Source organism: Larimichthys crocea, chromosome VIII (genome assembly GCF_000972845.2).
Source record: "Larimichthys crocea isolate SSNF chromosome VIII, L_crocea_2.0, whole genome shotgun sequence".
NCBI classification, from domain to species: Eukaryota; Metazoa; Chordata; class Actinopteri; family Sciaenidae; genus Larimichthys; species Larimichthys crocea.
Window position 1 is genome coordinate 11,724,717 of NC_040018.1, and position 23,850 is coordinate 11,748,566.

The 23,850-nt window shown below is 39.7% G+C and overlaps 1 protein-coding gene across 3 annotated transcripts in view; it reads left to right on the plus strand.

Moving 5' to 3' along the window:
* syt7b (synaptotagmin VIIb) overlaps window positions 1-22,394 on the plus strand; it is a 95,680-nt gene extending 73,286 nt beyond the window's left edge. For all 3 annotated transcript variants that reach the window (XM_019260748.2, XM_019260747.2, XM_019260749.2), the window contains 6 exons: window positions 12,708-12,831; window positions 16,369-16,636; window positions 16,730-16,899; window positions 17,237-17,351; window positions 17,534-17,733; window positions 19,464-22,394. In XM_019260748.2, coding sequence (XP_019116293.1) covers window positions 12,708-12,831; window positions 16,369-16,636; window positions 16,730-16,899; window positions 17,237-17,351; window positions 17,534-17,733; window positions 19,464-19,568 — 982 coding nt within the window. In that variant the 3' untranslated portion in view covers window positions 19,569-22,394. The remainder of the gene's footprint in view (window positions 1-12,707; window positions 12,832-16,368; window positions 16,637-16,729; window positions 16,900-17,236; window positions 17,352-17,533; window positions 17,734-19,463) is intronic.
* Window positions 22,395-23,850: the final 1,456 nt, after the last annotated feature.

Here is a 23,850-nt window from a genome sequence, read left to right on the forward strand (position 1 = left end):
TCTCACATCACAGTGTTTGAGGGACAAAGTGCTTAACCCACTGTTGTAACACTAGTAGACTGGGCATGGACCTCTGTAACGTTCCACACAACCCTATATAGATTTTTGTTGAGGGTTCTGGATATACTGGATATACTATATATATATATATATATATATATATATATATATATATATAATTATTTATTTATTTCCCGAAATACTGCTTTTAAATTCCATTAAATTTCTTAAAATGCACAAAAAGTTTTGTCCCTGCAGTGCATCCAAGTGTGCTGTTCTAACTAGGTCATCTGTGAATTTTCAGTGGATGAAAAATAGTCTGTCTTGTATGAAAAGAGCATATCTTTGGAAAGATACTTTTATGTTATTCCCTCAATTGTGACCTTTTTTATGCCTTTAAAATTGAATTTAAAATGTCTAAGGGTCAGTCAGGGGCTGAGGACCAGCTTACCTCTTGTCCTCCCCCATCATCCTCTTTCCCTCTCACTGTCTCGAGGTCTGTCAAGCACCTAACTCTAATCACAGCCAGCCAGCGAGCCTCTACCCTGAGGGGTCACGTGGGCCAAGTCGTCTAGTGTCCTTCCACAACTAATAACAGCTCTCCATCATCATCTCTGTCCGTCTCTCTCATCTCTCTGTCTCTCTGGTTACCCCGTAAGCTCCCTGCGCCCGTCTGCTGGTTTGCTCGTGGCCGTTTGCATGGAGACCAACGGACTGAGAACGATGGAACAGGATGATCCGGCAAAGAATATATGTGACAAGACAAGATGCTGTCAGACAGTGAAAGAGAGACAGAAAGAGTGGGAAACCTTTGCTCTCTGCTTTCAAGAGAAATGAGCTAGGTAAAAATAGACACACTCATTGAGGTTTGAGACTGTGTTGGTTTATTAATGAAATCAGATACAGCTCGGAGCACAAATATCTACAAACAGCAAATCTGAGAAATAATAGGATGAAAGCCAAAGCTGTGTGCGCTGTGTATTGGGTCAAATCTATATTTGTTCAGTCAGTCATTCTAAATATGGAGAGTCAACAAGCAGACCAAGTGGCACCCTGTCCTTAACCAATAACTTTTACATACTCAGACATAAATAATTAAAGCTGCATAATCTGTTTTTGTAGTTGTTTTCATCTGTCCTCGTGGAGACAGAACAATAAACGCAACTATAATGTTACAAACATGTTAAACAGTTGTCTATTTAAACAACCAGCAGACACACAGCAACATTTATTGGAGTAATGTTTGTGTTCGTCTCACAAATGTAAGTCTAATATTTATTTTTCTGTCACCACCAACTCATGAGAAAAGTATTCAGGCTCAAACTTTCTGAGCAGGTAATACGTGTACAGTGTGTTCATTAAAGCTTTTTCAGTGAAAAAAGCTGCCTGGTCTCAGTAAGACTGAACCAAAACACTAAATATGGGAGCTGCGAAAACAAAACAATGAGCTAAAATAGGCTAAAAAGCTCTGTAGTGCTGGAGGAAGTAGCAGAGTTGGTAGCTGTGAGCAATATCTATTCACATCATTTGATCCATTGTTGATATAAAAAAACACTGATTAGGTCAGCTTTAATGTGTTTTTATAATTTAAAGTCATTAATCTACATCATACCTTTAGGGAGCTTGTAGCCAGGAATCATATTATTATTATTAACAGTACAATTGTTTCCCTTGTTCATGAATCAGCACTGATATACATGTAGATACTGTTGTGGTGTGCACTCAGACGGTGAGAACTGTTCATCAGTGTTTGCAACATAATACTATGAGATATGAGCTATTTTTACTATACTTCTTGTCGAAGAGCCTGTCTTAGTCAGTGACAACTGAACTCAGATGCAGGTATGGGGTGAGAATGACGGTAAGATCATCCGTGAACCAGTTCATTCTCAGCAGTGTGCTGTGAGAGTGTAATGTTAATCTGTGATTTGGAGCAGCAGCAGCTGTAGCTGTTGCCAATAAAGCCTGTCTTGCGCTTATTACCCCTTAGAGATAAAATCTCACAAGACAACAATGCAACTGAGATTACAGTTAATTATTGTCAAAGGGCACATTTTTGATTCTTGCTGATCTGTTATCTACAGACAAAGCAATGTTTTCCCACACAGTGTTAAGTGAAAGGTCCTCGAACCTCTTATGTGGACCATCTTGTTATAAATCAGTTTTGGTCACTGTGGTCGATCGGCCAAAGCCCTGCAGTGGACTGGACATAATCACCCACCTACAGATAACTGTGATGGAAGGTTTGAAGCCTTTGTGTTATAATCATCTCAGAAAGCTGTTGTTTCATGGAGTAACTGCATCTTAATGAGCTCAGAGATTCACCACACACAGAGACGCAACGGGGAAATAAATATGAATAAAACCAAAACAGCTTACTGGCCTTCCGCTCTAACATTAAGCTTGTAAAAGATGTAAAATCTGCACAATGGTTTTTGAAATGGAGCATGTTAAAGTCTATTTCAATTCATTAGAAACCAGCAATACATTGTACCCACACAGGCTGTCAATGATGGGATGACAAATAGCAGATTGTGGCTCACTCTGAATGTTTGATCCTCTGTCACATTTTTTTGTTTTCACGGTTGATAATCATGCATATATATATTAATATATCATTCAATTAAATGTACAGTAGTATAACATAGTGCAGTATGCATGCTCTGACTTTGATCGTCCCTGTGAAGAGTACTCACAGTATATCTGTTTACTGGGGCTTGATAAATCAAGTGCCCCGTGAAGGCTGTAAATGGTAAATGGACTCAAGGCGCTTTTACACTACATATCTCATTCACCCATTCACACACATTCATACAGTGATGGCACTTGCTGCAATGCAACTGCTCATCAGTTTTTGAGCACTAACCATTCATACACATTCACACACCAATGGCGCAGCCTTCAGGAGCATTTTGGTGTCTCAATGACGCTTTGACATGCTGACTGGAGGTGCCAGGAACCAAACCACCGATCATATCAAGTATCACCTGACTCCTCTGTGGAGCATTTTAATGTCTTTTGGCTCATTGTTTTGGTTTTCATGGCAAGTTTACTGTTTGTTTTGGTTCAGTTGCTTCATTTCACATCAATATCATTTCAGCTGTTTTTAGATAAAAAGCTCTTCTAAACCACTGGGCTATCTGCTCATAGATGAAGTTAGCGACTAGCTGATGAACATAGTGGAGAATTTTGCATTTAAAGAGCCAGATATTTCCACTCGAGAGTTGGTGGAGACCAAAACAGAGCAAAAATTGTGAAGTTTACTTACATCCAGTGGACGGCCATTTGCTAACATGTTCACGATAATATAATGTCAGTATAATGTTAACAGCTTATTGTTTGGACAGTGTGCAGGAGCTTATTTTTTAATGTATTAACCAAAGTCAGAACAGCAACAGATTGTCATTTGAGGGTGAGAATAAACTTTGAAAGATCAACAGTATTTGATATGTGCTGTTCAAACTTTAAGTGTGTATATTAATGGGTATGGGTGGCTTCAGAATCAGAGTTCTAATCTTGGCAGTGATAAATTTATACAGCACTCACTGAGTTGCACAATGCCAAACTGTACAGTATTAATCAAGCAAGAAGTTGTTGCCACCCTTAATCAGCTGGCATGTCCGACTTTTACAATTGTGTGTCCGAGCCAGCAATCACAGTGAGTCAAGCCTCCTAATGACTCTCCAGGCCGGCCACTGGTCCCCATGGCAGCTTCTGGAGCCGGCAGTAGCCCAGGAGGAAAGATGATTGGAAAGAAAAAGCGATGTAGGTCAGCACAAACGAGGCATCTTTTTTTTTTTTTTTTTTAAACCCTGTCAAGTCTAAGTCTGGAGCTCATTCACTATTTCCCTGGTTTCTCCTTGTGGCTAAGGGGAGGGAGCTGGTTTAAAAGAGTCCATGACAGCAAAGTGAGGGGTATGTCACAGCAAAGGGGACAGTGAGTGGTGGAAAAATAAAAATAAAAATCTTTTCTCTCAGTCATTTAACAAAAACGTTGGTCTAATTTTGAAAAAGGATATGACCTCACAACAGGTTATTTGTGCCTGGAGCGTAATTTACAAAGTCCCAGTGGATAAATCTCAAGAACAAGACGGCAGAAGTCTGTTTAAAGAGCATCAAGCCAGTGCAACACTGTAGATGGCTCCATTAGTTGTATTAGCTCGCATGTTGAGGGGGGCGGTGGCTTGGTGATTTGTCCCTGTTGGTGGGGAGCGCTGAGTGGGCTGACATTGGAGCCTGGCCATCATCCATCATGGGACATGGGACCTATATTATGTTTCATGGTCTCAGGCTAGTGTATGATCAGCAAGACCCAGATACAGTATGTTTATTGGGAGACACACTTCCTACCCTGGCCCAGCTGCTAACCCTCATCCCTCATCTTCTCATCCGTCCATCCACTTTCCCTCCCTCGCCCTCACGCTTCCCATTCCTCTCACTATCCCCTCATCAATTTCGTCTCTACCCTATGTAGCCCTCATTTCATTTCTCAATAAGACTTCGTCTCCTCATCTCTTCTTCATTCCCTCTCCACTTCTGCCTTCTCTCTCTCTAAATCTCTCCACCGCGCTTTATTTAATTGCATCTATTAAACCTTTTCTCTTTTTTTTGTGCTTTTTTTCTGCCAGTTTGTCTCCTTCTTTTTCTCCTTTTCCATTCCACTATCTCCTTATTCACCTAATCCACCCTTTCCCGAGGGTGTTGACTGGCGTTGTGATGAGATGATGTCAGAGCAGCGCTCCTCTGTCAGCGTAGATGACTGTCAGCTCGGCCACACTCAGTGCTGAACATCGGAAAAGGGAATGAGATTCCGTTGTGGACATTTTTCATCCATTGGTATACAATATTTTTGCTCACACACCCATGAGCTTTCCGTAACGCCCTTTTATCACCATGAAATCTCTGCGCTAATTTCTGTTTTATAAGATTTTATGGTTTGGCTCCAAAATGTTTTGTGTTTGTTATATATTCACCCAATCTCAGCTCTGTTTCTTGCTTGTTTAATTCACCTAAACGATAAAAGTCAATATTATTTCATATTGTTTTCTCACATGAAGCCAGCTACATAAATGAAAGCAATAAATCTTTGTCACTTTACAACTTATCTCATATCCTAAGGCAGGTTAACTTAATTATTTAGGCAGGACTTCTGGGGAATGATAACTGGAACTGATAAAGGGCAATGTACCAAATGAACTCTCTGATCCACTCGCTATTATACACATTCACAGTTACTGTGAGCATAGATCATAACAAATGTTATTTTCATGAGCACGGAGATCAAATTGTTAAGAATTGCTCAGCCCATCTTTTAGAAATGTCTAAGAAAAAGACATTTCTATATTACTAATATGTTTTGACAAGAAATGTTATTGCTGCTCAGATTATGTTCACTGACAATGTTAGGTCATAGGGAGGAAGTCAGAGTGGATGACTGGTGTTGAAAGCACAGGACGTCAGATTCTGGAGACCTGGAGCCAAGACTTTGACTGTGCTTTAGATCAATAGTCAGACTTGAGATAGACATCTAAATTCATGTGTCGCACAAAGCTGTTTAGGCCTTGACTATCTTAAGCAGGACTAATTTGCTGTGAATTCTGGGTAAATTAAGACTGTTCAAGTCAAACCACTCCAGAAAAAAAAATATTTTTGCTTTCTGAAAGAATTCAACAGTTTTAAGTTTGCATCTGAATCTTCAGGCAGCAAAAGCACACTGGGTTAGGGTTAGAGAAAGATTGTGTTCTCTTAAAAGTTAATAACACATTCTGTTTCATGTTTTGAGTCACTATTGATTTTCTGTGTTAAACCAAAAGCGCAATTTTAACTAAGCACTGCATCTGCGTCAGCATAGCCATAAGAAGTTGAATTGGTTGCTACGGGTGGATGTTGTAAACCAAATGAAATACGACATCAGTATAAGCATTTTGTGACTGATGGCTTTTTTAATGTTTGCTCATTATGTTGATAAATGATGTGCTGCATGTGGCATTGTGCTTTTACCAAAGTGTATTTGCTGTTGTAGATTACTGCATATAGACATAATTTCTAAGCACTAAGGTTGTCTTGTTGCACATTAGTTAAACAATTCAAAACATATAATTTATTCCCTTAACGTGCACTTAAAACACAACTTAATTACAGTATTTCTTACGTACACGAGCGTAGTTGTGTAGTGAAGTGCTCCAACTGGATGAATGAAGGCAGATGATTTCAGAATTCTGCTGAATTTATTTTTATTCCTGTTAGTTCTCACACCTCAGACTGGTTATATTTAGAAGAAAAAAAACACCATGGCTGCTTCATTAAGTGTGCCTAAAGGAAACCGGTGACAGTTAGATGTTAGTTACATAGTTTCTTCCTGTGTACTACCAGCTATGAGGAAGCATGCAGCAGGACAATATGGTCACAAAGACAGATTTGGTTATGGCATGCGTGAAAACAACTCTTGAACCAGTAAACTTGGACTGCATGTTTCTTTGCCTGCTCTGAATCCTCTGCGAAAACGCGTTGTTAGACCTCTGCTTGAATTTTTCTCCAACTATTACTTACGTGATATACCTTTATCAAAACTGGGTCATTGAAGCATGCATTTCTCATTTATTCAGTTAGTGTTAAACAGACTTTCAAACAGAGAATACACATGCATGCACATCACAGATAAGATTTGTCTGCATCGTCCCCTGGGACATAGTGACCTGCTTTGTCCAATTATACAGAAGATGGCTTTCAACTCATTCCCAGATTGAGGCCATGAGGTCAAAAGTCAGGGTTTTGAGTTTTAGGGCATTAGATCGAAGTGTTTACTCTCAAGGGACATTGCCCTCGACCTCCAGGAAGATTGCATGCATGTGGGTGGTCACTACTTTTGTTTCAAAGACAGGCTAAATTAATTTGCATTTACCATTGAAAAATCTGTCTGATGACCAGGACTGTTATATTCACTGGGGGTAGAATTTAACTCCATTTCTGCCAGTCCCTGTTTTGAGTGTCATGGCTTGAAGGCATTCTCCACTTTTTTGGGGCTTTTATGAATCAGCCACTTTCAGCCTAAACTCACACATGCCCAGTGGTATGTGTTGCTTTGTGTTCACAGGGTCACAGGGGGTTGTGTGGATATGAGAGAAGTCAAAGAGTGTCTTCCAGGAATGTATTTCAAAAGCTTTCTAAATGTTTGGCCCCTTTGCCCTGTGTGCCTTTTGTTATTTTCAATATATGCCCTTCTCTGTGGAACTTTCTTGGATTTTAACCGTCCTCTTTTGAAGGCTCCTGTTACCATGGTTACTGCAACCCCCGAGTAAAATACATGATGGTAGTCAGTACAACCTTAAGTGGGAGCACACATTTCAGTAGTCATGGTTACAACAACCTCTAAAGAATGAATTATGTAACTGGTGTTGTCGACGAGATATTCGCTGGCAGAAAGGGGCAATATTTCTCCTTTTGTTTGGGTTTAGGTTCATCACCGTGCACTCATTTTTACCTTCTGATGTTTGAGTTTATGTCTATCTTTGTCACTGAATCAAAATAAGATCCTCTTCCTCTCTTCTCGGCATTACCCAGAAGTATTTCTGCAACACGTTTTCTTCTCTCGAGTCAAAAAGCTAATTTGAGGATGTTATCATGTCTGGTTGAGATGCAGCATCGGTGCCCTGTTGCAGGGTGTGTGCACGACTGTGTGAGCAGGTGTGTGTATATTTGACAGTGAGTAAATATGTATATTTACACAGATGAATAAACTCACCTCACTACTACCGCACCCAGTTGCTCTATGTCCCGCAGGCTGTTGCCATGATTCAAGGACTCTCAGCAGCCAGCATTTATTTGTATTTCATGCCACGATACATTAATCTGCGGTGATTATGACAAGTAGACACTGTACTTCTAATCCAAGTCCTTTAGGAATGCAGGTTGTTGATTGATATCATTATGCTGATTTATCTCTATTAAATATCCATGTTTCCACAAAGCAAATCCAAGTGGAAGAAAACAAGAGAGAAAGAATCACCTCATGATTAGATTATTTGGGGGAGTTTTATTTATGACTTGCAGCAGTGAACTCGCTTTGAAATTGACACATTATGCAAACAAGAAAAAGACAATTACACTTGTGCCCCTGCAAGAAGGTTCACGATGCAGGAGAAAAGGTAAGACAGATGGGGAAAAGAGAGAAAAGATTTAATAAAATTAAGAAATCGTTTTGTGGAAACAAACATATTGCTGTCTTCCAACTAAAATGCAGTGTAGGAGAAATGCTCCTGTTTCCTCTGTACTTTTACACAAAGTTGAACATTTGTGGTCTTTTTATCTCATGAGTTAAATTCATGAGTTGACACTGAGTGGTCAGTTAATTGTGCACATGTTTTGTTTTTCGTTTGATAAATTAGGTCATCACCCTGAAGTCAGATATTACTTTGCTTCGATTTGTTTTGCATTACTGGAATAAAACCCTCGCTCTAGTTTTTATTTTCTCCTTTTTGACATCTTCAGATCTCCGCTTGGTTAACTGCCAGCCAAACACTTAATTGTGTGTCTGTGTGTCTCATGTTAGGTAGAAAGGTGGTATGTACAACATCTGCAACTTTTTTTTCCTCTGGTTGCTTTTACTGGGGCAACAGACTTTACACACTTATACGAAAACAGTCTCAGTGCTTCGTTAAACTGGAGCAGGCAGAGCACTGAATATTTTTACAGTGAAAAAAAAAACATGCATAAGATATGCAGGCTGAAATTAAATACAGTTTATATGAGCTGTGTTAAGATATTGCATGTGCTCTGCAAGACTGAGTTGATTTATAGTCACAGTAGCATGGTGGAATGAAATGCAAAATGAAAATTCCCGGCTGTGTTTGTATAAAGTTGATTGTTCAAGACTCGTATGGTCTCTGCCTTGTGTGTTGGCTGTTGATTTAATAGGGTTCAGTGGGCTGTCATTGAATCAACCCATCCTACAAGTAAGCCTTTATAGACTCTGTGGATAAAGAAACTGCTGACAGCCATATATTATGTATGTGCCTCTAAAGAGTCGTCCCTGTAGTTGAGCTGTAACTGAACTGTTCAGAGGGGGAGTAGGTGACATTAGAAACAATTTATTCTCATCTTTAAAGCATGGGGAGTTATAAAAATCTATCTGGAAGATAAAAAACCAATCAGACACAACCACTGTGAAAAGAATGATGTGTAGTTTTTTTTATGCCCACACATTGAAAACACATGTTTGAAACCATAAATGTGTCAAAGTAACTATAGATTACAAGAAGGCTTTAAGAAAAGGCCATACTGGTTTTCATTTTGTTTTAGACAAATCTAAAATACAAACTGGATTGGGATGAAATTAATCCCTAATCATAATCATAATAAACTTAAATCATTTATCAGTTTTGGTTCTTGTACACTACCTGGAAGAAACAAAATATTCTGGCTTGCTTCGTGAAAAGGTCTGTGATACAAAGTGTATCGGCTTATATATCTAAAACCTTTCAAAATTGAGTATTTGAGCACAGAAGAGCACAGTACAGGTTGGAGTCAAGTCTGCAGCACAGCGAGGCAGCCAGGTGTTGCGTGCATGACTACCATGTGTTATGTAATTATTTTTAGGTATAACACATTGCTCCCTGATGTGTTAGGTGTTGATATTAGAACCTGTAATTGAACATTTGTAGCTTTCTCTGCGTACATCAGTTTGACCTGTTCGGATGTTCTTTATCGGAAGATACATAAAATAGCAAGCTGTATTTGGCATGTCATGCAACAGAAAGCATTACATTTTGAATTAGGTCTGCGCTGCATTGTCAGTGCTCTGACCTGCAGATCACAGGAAATAAACGCAGAGTGACAAATCAATTTTTTTCTCTTCCACCGTATCCTTTTCTCCTCCTCCCTGGTTCTTTTGTTCACTCTTGCTTGTCTCTTTGCTGTACAAACCATGTCTATCTCTCAATCCTCCTTCTCCAGCCTCCTTTATTTTGTTTTCCCATGTAACGTGTCACTTTGCCTCCTTTCTCTATAAAGCATCTGACTCTTTACCAAAAAACAAATATACTCTGTTTTGTTTCCAGGCATTTATCCTGTCTATTCTCCCCATTTTCTCTTTCAGCTATGTGTGTGTGTGTGTGTGTGTGTGTGTGCTGCTCAGTTTCACATTAATGTAAGTCAGTAACTTCGATGCAGTCATTCTATTAATCCTCAGAGTCTTAACAAAGATAAATCCTCTTCTTCGCTTTTTCTCAACCTCTGTGCACAGATAAGTCTTCAAATTTATCTCCCTCTGATCATCATTCCCACAATACCATCATCTAATCTCACTCCTGTTTTTACCTCTGTGTTTTACAGCTCACTCGCTCCCTCACTCTCTATTTCTGTTTCTCTGACTCTCTCTGTTTTTTCTCCCCGGGTTTGTCTTTCTCACAGAGATAAGTGCTTATTAGTCTTATTTGTCAATGTGCCTAGATTCGTATCAGATCTTTGCATTTTCCTTGTTATGTAATAGAAACCTGGAGAGTTTTTTTTAACCTGTACTAATTTTATTGTCTTTGTTACAAAGATCCACAGTCAGATTTATTATTGTTTATTTCTAACCAACGCTGGTTTAAGGCATAGTTTTCTGTGTGAATAATGCTGAGGGTATGTGAGGTGACAAAGTTCCATATTAGTATATAGTTTATATTAGTATGTAATGTGTATGTACGTATGTTTATAGATGACTGTTTGGAAGTTTATTCTATCCAATACTGTTGCAGTCCACAGCAGTGAAGCTCACCACAGGCTCTGCTGCTTTGCATTGATACCACTCCACGAACCGGTACAGATGAAGCTACTGCCAGAACCCTATTAGTGTAGCTTAGCATAAAGACTCTTGAGAGGCAAACAGTGGAGACAATCTCCCTGCCAAGAAACCCCATGCAAAACCACAAAATGTCATTTTTACATTGGCTTTGTTGAAGTGAGTTAGTGAGCTTTAGAGGTGATATGAAGATACCAAGATGGCAATTGTTGACCGTGTTGACAGAGTCAGCCTAGTCAGCCTCGAGTGTAAAGCCACCATAATGTGACAAAGGTTTAAAGCCTTGAGGTTATTGCCGTCTTGGTTTTTTGGTGCCAGAAATGACTATACTTGGACAAGAGCTGGTGATTTACTGTGTTGGGCTGGGCTTGGTTTTGACTCCTCTTTTCGAACTTAAAAAAAATGGCAGCTTGCCTGGTAACAAACTTACTGATGTAGCAGCTGAACACTGAAATAAAATGTTGCAATGCAGTGAAAGAACCTTGATCTAAGTTTCATGAGTCCAGTGAGTTGTACTGGATGGACTCACTAAGAATGACGGTCGTTAAGATCTAAAGCATACCCTGCTGTTTTGTCTGTTTTATGCAAAATGGGACCGTGATTTACAAAGTGAACTTTGTGCTGTACGGATGAAGACTTGAAACTAGTGACTGCGGCCATAAATCAAGTGAGAAGTAGGGTCCTAGAATCGGACTTCTTTTTAGAGCTAATGGAGCTGTCCCATGATGACCATTAGAAAGAATGCAGGTTCAAGACCTGTGTTTTCTTAGATCTGTCCACTAACTATATTGGCCTACTGTCAATGCTCCAGCTACATATTTAGAATACAGACTTTAAATTGGCATTGATCTTCTCATTTAACTTTGCAAGAGCGAATAAGTGTACTTCCTAAATTGTATTAGCTAAATATCGCAAATGTTCTTACAGTTTCGTTAAGGACTGTTGTTGTGTGTTGTGTGTTTCTGTGCTGTGCAGACAAACAGACTAGCTAGCCACAAACTAAAAGGTTGTTTACAGACATAATGCCTCCTTCTGTCACATAACCTTCGTTTTTCCGGCTGAAGCGTACTCCCATGACAGCCTCCATTTTTTAAGGAAGGCTTCCATAACATTTTGGAACCAGGTTTCTCATTCAGCCACAAGATTAGGCTATTAGAAGGGTTAGTTACTGATGCTTGGCCATAAGACCTGGCTCACAATTGGCTTTTCAGTTCATCCCAAAAAATGTTGGATGGGGTTCAGGTCAAGTTCTTCCACTACAAACTTGGAAAAAACATTTCTTTACACACACAGAGGCAATGGAGGTTGCCACAAACTTGTACACCTGCTATTGCCTAAAATATCATTGTTTTCCCTTCATTAGTTCTGAAGGACCAAACCATGGCAACAGCCCCAGTCCAAAGGTGTGCAAAAGTATGTGAACACCAGTTAGGAATTGCTACCAAAAAGCTGCTCACCCATATTATGCTTTTAAATGCCTCCTTCTCTCACATAACCCTCGTTTTTCAGGCTGTAACCCCGAGATACTCCAGTGACAGCCTCCATTTTTTGAAGAAGGCTTCCACAACATTTTGAAACCAGGTGTCTCATTCAGCCACAAGATTAGGCTATTCGAGGGGTCAGGTACTGATGTTAGGCCATAAGATCTGGCTCACAATTGGTGTTCCAGTTCATCCCAAAAGTGTTGGATGGGGTTCAGGTCAAGTTCTTCCACTCCAAAGTTGGAAATGAATGTTACCGCAAACATGTTGTTTAAAATGTTATTGCATGGTGTAGTATAAAGTTTTCCCTTCATAGGAACCAGAGGACCAGGCACAAACCATGAAAAAACAGCCCCAGACCAAAAGTATACAAAACTATGTGGGCACCAGCCCTGAATATGAGTATGTTTATGTGAATATGTGTGTGTTTGTGTCCATTTTAACAGGACTCCAGGTAACAAACCAGGCAGCAGCCCCAGAGGTCAGACCCCAGACGAGACCGGACGCCGCCACGATGCCAACTCCTCTGTTTCAGACTTAGCCAACTCAGTCACCAGTGACATGCTCATGGTAACACACAATATCAACACAGTATATCGCCCCACAAGCCACATTTTATTGATAGACCACTAAGTCATTTGTGGTCTGTCTTTTTTCCACATTGCTGAACTCATCTATATTAAGAGCAGGGTGACTGCTGTCAGCAAAGCCTTTTAAATCATAATAAATGAGATGGCTGAAAGACTTGAATGCTTCCGTGCTTCCAGATCATCTTTCCTAATCTAAGATGAAAGTTACATGCAGGCCTTGAGACAAAGAAGTGGATGATGAGTCAAATGGGTTACAAGATCATCTAAAAAAAACAAAAAAGGACTTATTAGTAATTACTCATTATCGTAGACATTGTTATAAAAGCACTTTATATTGTTCATATTCATTTTGTCTGTGTTGGTTAGTTTTCGACTTACAACAGCTAATCTTCCTGAATAGTGCAGTTTGAATGAACTTTAAAAAAATAAAAAATAACAGCAGTTGATAAAAATCTCTCAAGGTCGACTTGCTCTTGGTATAAAAGTGCAATCTTTTCATAACTGATAGAAATGATGGCCAAAACTACAAAAAAAAAAAAAGACTTAGAAGAGTTATCTTTTGAAGTCGTTTTGCATTTGGTGTTTACATTTATCTACCACCTCTTGTAAGTAATACAATGTGTTGGTTCTGGAGAAGACAGCGAGAAAAGAAAGCCTACACACTTCAGTTCAATTGAGCGAAATCCGATGAGAAGTGTTTCCTCCTCACAAGTCTTTCATCACTCAGAAAGTACTGTCTTCATCCCACTCAGCTCAGCTCACCCACCTGTAGAGCAACACAGTTAGTTATTGCCATACAGTATCTCAGCTAACTGAAACATGCGGTAATCATCACCCTGAAGTGAGACACTGGGAGGGGAGGGGACGTGTGCCTTATTCAGTGAGGTTCGGGTAATTAGCTGTGAAAGATCACGCAGTGCTGTGGGTGCTCTGAGAATATGGCAGAGATGGGTATGAGCAGTGTGTAATTATGTGGGTCCCATGGTGTGTCTGAGGAATTCACAGTGGTGGTGCTTAATGATAATACTCATTCTGGGCAGTTTTGCCAAAGGCGTCTATATATTACACAACCCTGCTTTCATGCTGAAAATACCCGTCCAGCACTTTTGAGCCACTTGTGTAGACTTTATTTTATGGACTATATTGAGAGAAAAAAAAAAGATGCAGAGAAATGCCAGTGAACATCAAAATATGTATACATCCAACCCTCTCAACTATCTCAGGTGATGGGGGTTAGGGGAGGACTGATGAGGGTCGTGTCAGCGTTGCAAGGTTCTTGTCAGGATGTGCTCAGACACTGCTTTTCATATTTTGTAGTAGATAGTGTCTTTGTCCATGCCTTTGTTTCTTCACACATCCACACATTTGCCAAGTTTACATGTGCTTTTTTTGGTTAAAAAATAATTAGATATTTTTAATTGTCAATAAATCAGATTTGGTTTTTTTTTGTTGTTTTTTTTTAAAGACCAAAACCAGCAATCTGTTAATCCATCTCTCAATACTGGACCAGCCAAGCTCATTTGTTTCTACTTGTGAATTTTTAAAAACGGATTGGGAATATATACTTTCACAAAAGGCAAAACAGCAGGGCACTGTAGCCTTTAAATATAAATGTAAATGTACTTTATTTATTTATATAGCCCTTTACAACAGTCCTTTTGGTGTACCAAAGTGCTTTACAGCAGATAATAAATAAAGAGAACAATAAGTAAAAACAAACAAATCAAAAACAATAAAGGAACAGTGAAAACAATAAAAATACAACAAAATCGAATAAGGGGACTATTTTCAGCTGGGCACTGATGCCCATTTTGTGGACTAGTAAGTATTTACAGCCGCAGGACAATTAATGTGTGATTGACTCAAAATACTTATGTTGATCATTTAATTTTTGTGCTTTTAATAGTTTTTGGACAACAATGGAAATCAATCACACAGAAGAATAAGATATATCTGACTTCATTGTTGGTTTTGATCTTTTCAATGAATTTCCTCCAAAAAATATATAAAATATCATCACATGTATCCTGGCTATCTCCGAAAAAGAAATTAGAGAGTAGAATTTAAGAACTGAATGAGTAAGGAGGAATCTGGGGGGGGAAAAGAGAGAGAGAGAGCGCCCAGTGCAGAAAATGGGGAAAATCAATTTAGGCCAGCTGTTGGGTGGAGGGCTGCATAATGAAAAGTGATCATATTCAGCATGGAGAATGAGGCTGAGCAGCATCGTCAGAAATCTGTGTGAGAATATGGAATTGGATATTAAATTTCTGGAACTGCTCCTTGAGTAATGCCTCTAGCTCCTCCACCACCAGATAGCACTTTTAAAACTGGATTTCTCTGCCTCCCTTCGGGCCACGTCACCATTAGTCAGAGGGTCTGTCTACCACCAGATAATCTCCATACAGCCATGGACACTTTCTACCTTTATCGCACAGCAGACAGCGACCGTGTGACATAACATTATGCTAGTTAGACAATTAGGAGTTATGTTTTTAATGTTGAAGTGTAGAATTAGTGCCCCCTGAGGACTGAAGACACAAGACTCCTTTTTAGTGTGATGCCACCTGTCAACTCCTTTGGAGGTGTTTAATCCCTGTGTGAACATGCTGTGAATATGGAGTTTGACTCAGAGGTAGGATAACAAATACCCTTATACGCTCTATTGCCAGTTCATACGGTGCACCTGTTTGAAACTAATGCAGTTTAATACATCAGTCCTAAAAAAACCCCATCTTCAACAAAAAACAGAACATTTTAACCTTAATGTTTGTTTTTAAATGTGACTGTGGATAATCAAACTTTCCGTGATTCTGAGAAACTCTAGTGTTGTATCCAACATCACGCCGTCGTTCATTACTTACCATTACACGATAAACACTCAGTGTATCACTCTACAAAGAGATTTCAGACAGTTATGAATCATTGTCATTTTGGGTCATCACTGACAGATGTATTGTTGTATGACTGTTATCTATCTAACACCTATTGTGCTGAGTATAAAAAGTAGTTGCTGCATGTCACCCTCCCTGCTTTCCAGTTTTTCTGTCTTCAGCTCTCCTATCAAATAAAGGCATAAAAGCCCCAAAAACCTCATAACTCATTTGGCAGCTGCAGTTTGTGGTGCTGTTGAAATATTAGTAACACCTATAATGTAATGTAATATAAATCAACATCACCACAAACTACATCCATCAAACTTGTAACTGAGTGTTTCTCTCCTAGTTTCTTTTTTAAGTAATATAAATAATCATAATTGTCATACTAAGAACAAACTGATGTCTGTGTGTGATTTGGTCTTAGCTTTTGTATTTGAGAAATGCTCATTGTCACAAGAAATCATTATCAAGTCTGTAAGTGCCCCTGAAACCTTGTGCATATTTTATGAACATCACTGAACTATCTTGTAATAGCTAGAGTATTGAACCAGTGATAAACCATAAATATAATATAAAACATATCAACATCCAATAAAAAAACCCTCACATTTACTGTATCTCCTCCTTTCTGTTTCTTTTAGTTGTCTCCAGGTTCAGAGGAAGATGATCACGAGGGTCCAGTGTGTGAGAAGCTGGGTCGTATTCAGTTCAGTGTTGGATACAGTTTTCAGGACTCGACCCTCACTGTCAAAATCCTCAAGGGCCAGGATTTGCCTGCTAAGGACTTTTCCGGCACCTCTGATCCGTTTGTTAAACTCTACCTGCTGCCAGACAAGAAGCATAAATTGGAGACTAAAGTCAAGAGGAAGAATCTAAACCCCCACTGGAATGAGACCTTCCTGTTTGAAGGTACGATAGAGGAGGATTTCCTACATCAAACATTAATTTAATGCACTCTTAAGCTGTGCATCATTAACAAGATTGTGTCAATGTCTCCCTCAGGGTTCCCCTACGAGAAAGTGGTCCAGAGGACTCTATACCTGCAGGTTCTCGACTACGACCGCTTCAGCAGGAACGACCCCATAGGAGAGGTGTCCATCCCCCTCAACAAACTGGACCTGGCCAACATGCAGACTTTCTGGAAGGAGCTGAAACCATGCAGTGATGGCAGCGTGAGTAAGATGGAAAAGATGGGGGAGGGAGGGAGCGAGGGAAGAAAGGAGGTAGAGAAAAGAAGAGGAACAGGGAGGAGGGGAAAGAGAAGATGGGACAAAATGTAACAGGGTGATGTCATTCCTGGCTGCCGTGATGCTCCCGGGGGAGATGTGGCAGTGTGCTGGTGGGAGAAGAGATAGAAGGCAATATGGAGAGGCTGACAGGTAGACGGAGAGAACACAGGCAGCCAGAGGAAGAAACCGAAAAACACAGTAAGCAACAGAAGGTAAAACAATGTGAAAAAGGAGCTAAAGAAGTAAACAATTCCGCTGTTGTCATGTATAATTTTTCTAGGGGAGTCGCGGGGATTTGCTGGTGTCTCTGTGCTACAACCCCACAGCCAACACCATCACTGTGAGCATCATCAAAGCCCGCAATCTCAAAGCCATGGACATCGGAGGCACTTCTGGTATAGATGCTCCTTTTATCGTTGCCCTTCTTCAAAATGAAAAAAAATGATGTTGTTTAGTTCACTGCTAGAGAATGATGTCAAATCCATGATAGCACACACAAACTAACATTGCATTCAATTATGGTAAAACAGCAACGAGATATTGTAAACAGCGAAGCGGGAAATGTTCTTCTCCTCAGACCCCTATGTAAAAGTGTGGTTGATGCACAAGGACAAGCGTGTGGAGAAGAAGAAGACAGTGGTAATGAAGCGCTGTCTGAACCCTGTTTTCAACGAGTCCTTCCCCTTTGACGTGCCTGCCCACGTGCTGAGGGAGACCACCATAATTATCACCGTCATGGACAAGGACAGGCTCAGTCGCAATGATGTCATTGGAAAGGTAACTCCTTCCCTCTTCTTCTTCTTCTTCTTCTTCTTCTTCTTCTTCTGACTGTGACAGGCCATCAGCGGCTGATCACTGAGCCAGTCTCTACTGACCTCTACTGGAACATGCAGACCATTCTTCTCTATTTGAAATGAATATGCTGTGTATACAAACAAATGAGAAGGTTTATTAGGCTATTATTTAGACCAGTAGCAATGACCAGTAAATGTGTCAGCCCCTAAACGGCTTATAATGTGTATTTTTTTTTTAATTTTCACCAAATGTAGACAGTGTGTCCAAAATTCCCCCAACAATAGCTGAAAAATCATTTTTTATTATCAGAGAACTAATGCACAAAGAGAAGCAAACGAATCTCTGAATGTTCGCTTGCTGCATCACGAGTATGTGTATGTTGTCTTTTTATTGGGCAGTTATTTAAAGGGTCTGTTATTTCTTCATTTTCTCACAATGTTTCCTGGGAAAAATATCAAATTTGGTGCTAATTATGGATCTTGCTTTCTGGTGGAAGGAAAAACTGCTCCTAATCCTAATGCCTTATACATGTTCATCTGTGTGGTTTTCTCTAGAGTCACAAATTTTTGCATGTTCAGCCGACCTTCTGTGCACTGACTAAAAGAGTCTAGGCAACACTCGCTCAACAATTAATTGGAATTAATTTGTTGGAAGTGTACCAATTTAACACAGTCTGTGTTTCAGCTATATTTGTTGCCAAATTGACTTGTTCTTTTCAGGAAACTTCCTAGGAAATTATTAGAAATTCACAGACCCATAAAATAAAGCAGTCTTAGTTTCTGCTATCCCATTACGGACAAAGAGCTTTACAACACTTGTTACATTTGCATACTACAGTACATGGCAGCCTCTGCCAGCCTGCTTGTCAGGAGCGATGCAGCGCTTCCTTTCCAAATCACTTGATCACGATGTTACTACACACACACACACACACTGGAGCAATTTGTGGTTCAATGTCTTGCCCCATGACATTTTAACTGAACAGAGGACGCAAACCAGCAACCCTCGAATTACAATACAACCCACTTTACCACCTGAACCACAGTGGCACTGTCCCATTATTTCATCCACATCCATTTTAATCCATTACTCATTCAGTACTCTAGCCACAGCAGCCCCAATTCCTTGTGTATACTGTCTGATTTGTTCATTTTAAACCAAATACCCACTCTAAGTGTAGATATACGCTGAAGAAAAGAGCCCAAACACATTTCATAAATGTATCATTTCTATCTAAAATGTGCCTCAAAGCTCAAATCAAAATCCTTGTTCCTTCAGACACTGTGAGAATAATCTTTGAGCTGTGCTCGGCATGGAAGAGCTCCGAGATTATGCTCCCTGTCACTCATACACATCTACAGTAATTGCAGGTGTTACATCATAACCATATATATTATCTGCCTACACACAGTGGTGATAATATGATGCCTATTATACCACACTCATAAATAACCTGAAACTGCTCAAAGGACTGTGCAACTTGTGCAGTGTTTTCTCTGGCATGTACACATCAGGAGCTTCTTTATACATGAGTTGCACTTGTAGTGTTTGATCTTCATTGGCTTCAGCATTGGGTGTTCTCAGAGTATTTCAGCAAGTGAAGTCTTTTTACTTAATACCTAATGTTTTTTGGGGGGAGGAAGACTCTTGACAAATAACATCAATCTCTGTGTGACAATACATGTGTTCCACTGACTCTCTCTTTCTCACAGATTTATCTTTCATGGAAGAGTGGTCCTGCAGAGGTAAAACACTGGAAAGACATGATGGGTCGTCCTCGCACTGCCGTGTCCCAGTGGCATGCTCTAAAGGCCTGAAGGAACCCAGCGACACAACCTGCCTACAGTGTTTTTTCCTCAGAATTCAGCATCAGCCTCTCAGCCCCTGCCCTCAGCACATATCTCCTGCCCTCTAACTGCAGCCTTGTACTGCAGATAATGTGTCATCTCTTTGTTCTCAGGCCTCTTTGATATCCTCTGCCCCTCAGTCCTCGTGACACCATCCTTAAAATTTCACCCTTTTCAACTTCTGATTCCAACCTAACCCATCCCCCCTTCGCTCCCTCTCTTTGTCTGAACTAAAAAAAATGTCTTTGATGTCTTTACTCACTTCCTCCTTGTGCCCTCTTTCTATGAGATCTGTTGCATCTTCTTTTTTTTCAAGATACCCCTCAGTGTTTCCTCCCCTGTGTGAAACATTCCAAGTGTCAAACATCAGAGCAGTACCTCTTGCCACACATGAATACAAACTACCAACCAAAAATGGATCATACTGATATTCCAACCGTCCTCTGTGGTGGCAAGACGGGTTGCGTTCAAACATGCATCTGAGTGTGAAACCTGCTGACCTGTGCAACCCATTTACCACCCTACATCTGGTGTTGCAGTGAGGAATCTTCCACTCTGCTCCTCGCCTCTTTGTTCAAGTTCTTTTCCATTACTGTCACTATTTCTCCATTTCCTTAAAAAGCCTGACAAATCAGGAAAACTGACACAGGCAATGGAAGAGCGATGGGTTGTATTTAAAATGGAATTAGACTGGAATTGGACTCTGTCACTCAACTTATGTTTGATCTTTTTTCACTTTTCACTCTTTCTCTGGCACCGCTGTAATAATTCTCCCTTGGCTGGAACCCTTTGTTGTCTGTGCGTGCTGTGGGTGATGTGCTGTAACCCCAAATGAAGTTCTCTAACAGAAAAAAAAAAGGATATGAACATGAACATTTAACACTGGTCCGATGAGGGCAAGCGTCAAAAAAATGTGTTCTTATTTTCTTGGAAAACAAATCCTGATGGACATGAAAAAAAAAAGAGTTAAGTGATTAATGTTGTGTTTTATTTATTTATTTTGGTTTTCAAAAGAACTTAGAGAATCAACTTGTTCTTCCAGACACAGAAAATAAGCAAAAAGCCAGCTTCCATACGTGTGGAAGCGTGGGTTTATGGATGTGTGTTTGTGTGTGTGTGTGTGTGTGTGTGTGTGTGTGTGTGTGAGCGAGCGAGAGAGAAAGAGATAATGGGTATTTTGGACTTACACAGCTAAATTAAAGATATTGTTGAAAACAGCATTGCCCTTGATAATGATGGTAAAAATAATGTATTGTTGGAGTTTGTGGTGTTCAAGTTAGCTGAAGACAAAGGGGAGGTCACTGGGGTTAAAGGGTCAGTTCACCAAAATCACAATATTTTCTTACTCCTACCGCAACCCAGGTAGACGCTGCTGCAACCCCAAATACGAAAAAGATTAGGGTTTCAATGTGGTGCTCACTGCATTTAAAATGTCTTTTCCAAGAAATTCAACAGCAGCTTGTTTTTCCAGAAACAGTGCTTTGGTTAATCGGATAATCCACAAACCCGTCAGTGAATGGTTTTCATTGGGACTATAAGAAATTGGTGAAAACATCTGACAACAACATCTGTCCTCAACAGCATCAATAATTACTTGAGCACTTCAAACTCAAATTCAATTTGCTTCCATCACATTTTAGTCTCTGTGGCACCACAGAAACTAAAACTGCAACTTTCTGCATGGCTTGACACCAGTAGGGGTACATGATAAAAAAAAAATAAAAATCTTAACTCATTTTCCCCTTACTAGCTTTTTACTGCTGATGTTTTTTTCAACAGCATCTCACAGTTTTCTTCAGCAGATGGAGTTCAATCCAAGAACACATGGTCGTAAACTTGCACACAGTGGAATTGGCACAAATATGTGCCATCATCAAGACATTAGTGACAGGGCCAGCGGGGCACCAGGAGGACTGTGAGATGCAGTGAAAAGGAAAACGCTAGAAAGTGGAGCTTGAGTTTAGAGTTTTGTCTTGTCAAACTACTGAATACTTTGTGATTTGGGTGAACTGATGTAATTTATGTAAGTGTGTTAGATAGAGTTACAGATAGTAAAATGTTGATGTAGGTATTAGACCTGAATTTCAGTTATTTTGGGGGGGTTGTAGTAGGTACAAGTCAATGTCCCAGTTGTTTGCTTTACCGCCTGATTGTAACCTCCCCCCAAGTCCAGTACAGAGAACAGATGTGCTGATTCTATGAATGACAGTAATAATATCTGGGGGGAAAAGTCTTTTTACATTCCACTGTTCGTTTTTGTCTACTGATTGTGCGTGTGTTTGCACTGTGGGTGAGTGTCTTCAAACTTTAGGTTGTGTGATTGTATTTGCTGTGAGTCCCTCTGTGTGTCTGTATATATCTGCACTGAGTTCTATTTTGGGAGTTTAATACAGAACAACATTGTTTACCGTTTTTATTCTGTATGAAACAATCCAGATGTACAAAGAAATATGTTTTTTTAAAAGTTGTCACTTCTTTAAGAATCACTGCACTTGTTAACGACGATGCTGGCACAAACCTCTCTTCACAGCAGGGTTGTTTTTTCTCATGTGTGGTTTGAAAAGGACGTTTGGTTTGGGAGGAGGCAAATCAGTTATACATGAGCTGAGAGTGAAGGTCAAAGAAAAAAATGTCACAAACAAGCTTTACAACAACCCTAGATAAAACCTGTTTTCTTACACCACCATACATCCGATTTTTAGTTCAGACAGAAGCAGCAGCTAGCAACATTTTGTCCTATCTGTCCTTCTTATCTGGCTCGATTTGATTCACCAACACCAAAAAAAGAAAAGAAAAAAGAAGGGTGGCACCTTTGCATCACAGCTGACGTTGTCCCAAAAACACCCCTGTCGTGCACACATGCTTTCTGGCACAAAGTGTTCTGTGTGTGCCTTATAAACCCTGCCACGCCTTGCTCTTCACCATATGCGCTCACTCTCCAAGTGTCAGGGAGGGGGGGGAGGAAAAAAAAAGGTGAGACAGGAGATAATCATCACCTCTTTGCATCACTGTTAGCTACGTCTCAGGTCAGAGCAGAGCATCGGAGCATCCTAAAATAACCAGGAACATGGGCATCTGTCTGTCCTGGTGGCCTGGTGTGTTTAACAAGGCATTATTTTGTGTGCTGCTGACAAAGCATTACATTCCAAAGGCTTAGTGAAAGTCACTTGAATCAATGCAAATCAACTATTGGTTAAATAACTGTCAGGGTTTGGTACATTTTAGTTTTAAGAAATCGAGCTAGATATGTCTGTCTACACTCTTCACTGGCCAAATACCATAAACTGGTAGATTTTAGTGGACAAGCTCGCATTTCCGATTTAGGGCATTCTCTTTGGGGATTGCTTGAGGCAAAGAGAGGTTAACCAGCAACATTTTAATTTATATACTGTACAAATGATTGTGAAGTGTCCTGTATGAAAAAAAGAAAAAAAAATATCATCAGTATTTACGGGGGTTGTTGATATCTGTCTGTCCTTGGTATCACTCAGCCCCCTCTTTCACTCCCTTTTCTCTTTGTAGTTACATATATGTGGGGTGCACAATGTTAAATATCAACCATTTATTTTTTTGAAATCTGTACAGTGTATATAAAGATATAAATGTGTATATAAAACAAAGATACTTCTGGTATTGTTATGAATTCTTTAGCAGCTTGTTCTTGTTTTTTGAGTTATGACTGTGTGACAACAAAGAGGTTTATTCAGTGAGGTCAATTCTACTTGAGGGCATCAGATGTACTCAGATCCTTTACTTAACTAAACTTCTGTTGGATCCCCAGCAGGGACATTTGTTTGTTGCACCAGAACAATGACCGAAATGAGTGTAGATAAGTATAAAAGTAAAGAAACTATACATGAGCATATGGAGGCAAAATTACAGCTAAATTGATGTTGGTGTGATCAATAGCAGCAAAGTTCTTACAGTTATGTAAAAATACTCCATTACAAGTAAAAGTCCTGTATTCGAACTAATCCTTAAGTAAAAGTACAGCAGTATACACAAAATGTACTTCAAGTAGTCATTCTGCAAAAAAAAAAAAGTGGCCCTGGATATTTTTATTTATTTATTTATTTATTGTATTTGTATATGTGGTAAGATATTTAATACAGATACATCAATGTGTAAGCAGAATTACTATTTATTTATTGTTTTTGTAGCTTGAGGTGGTCCAGTGGTACCAGAAAATCAATCTGAGGGGTTGTGAGATGAATAAATCTTTTACCTCAAACATTATAAATGAAACATTTCA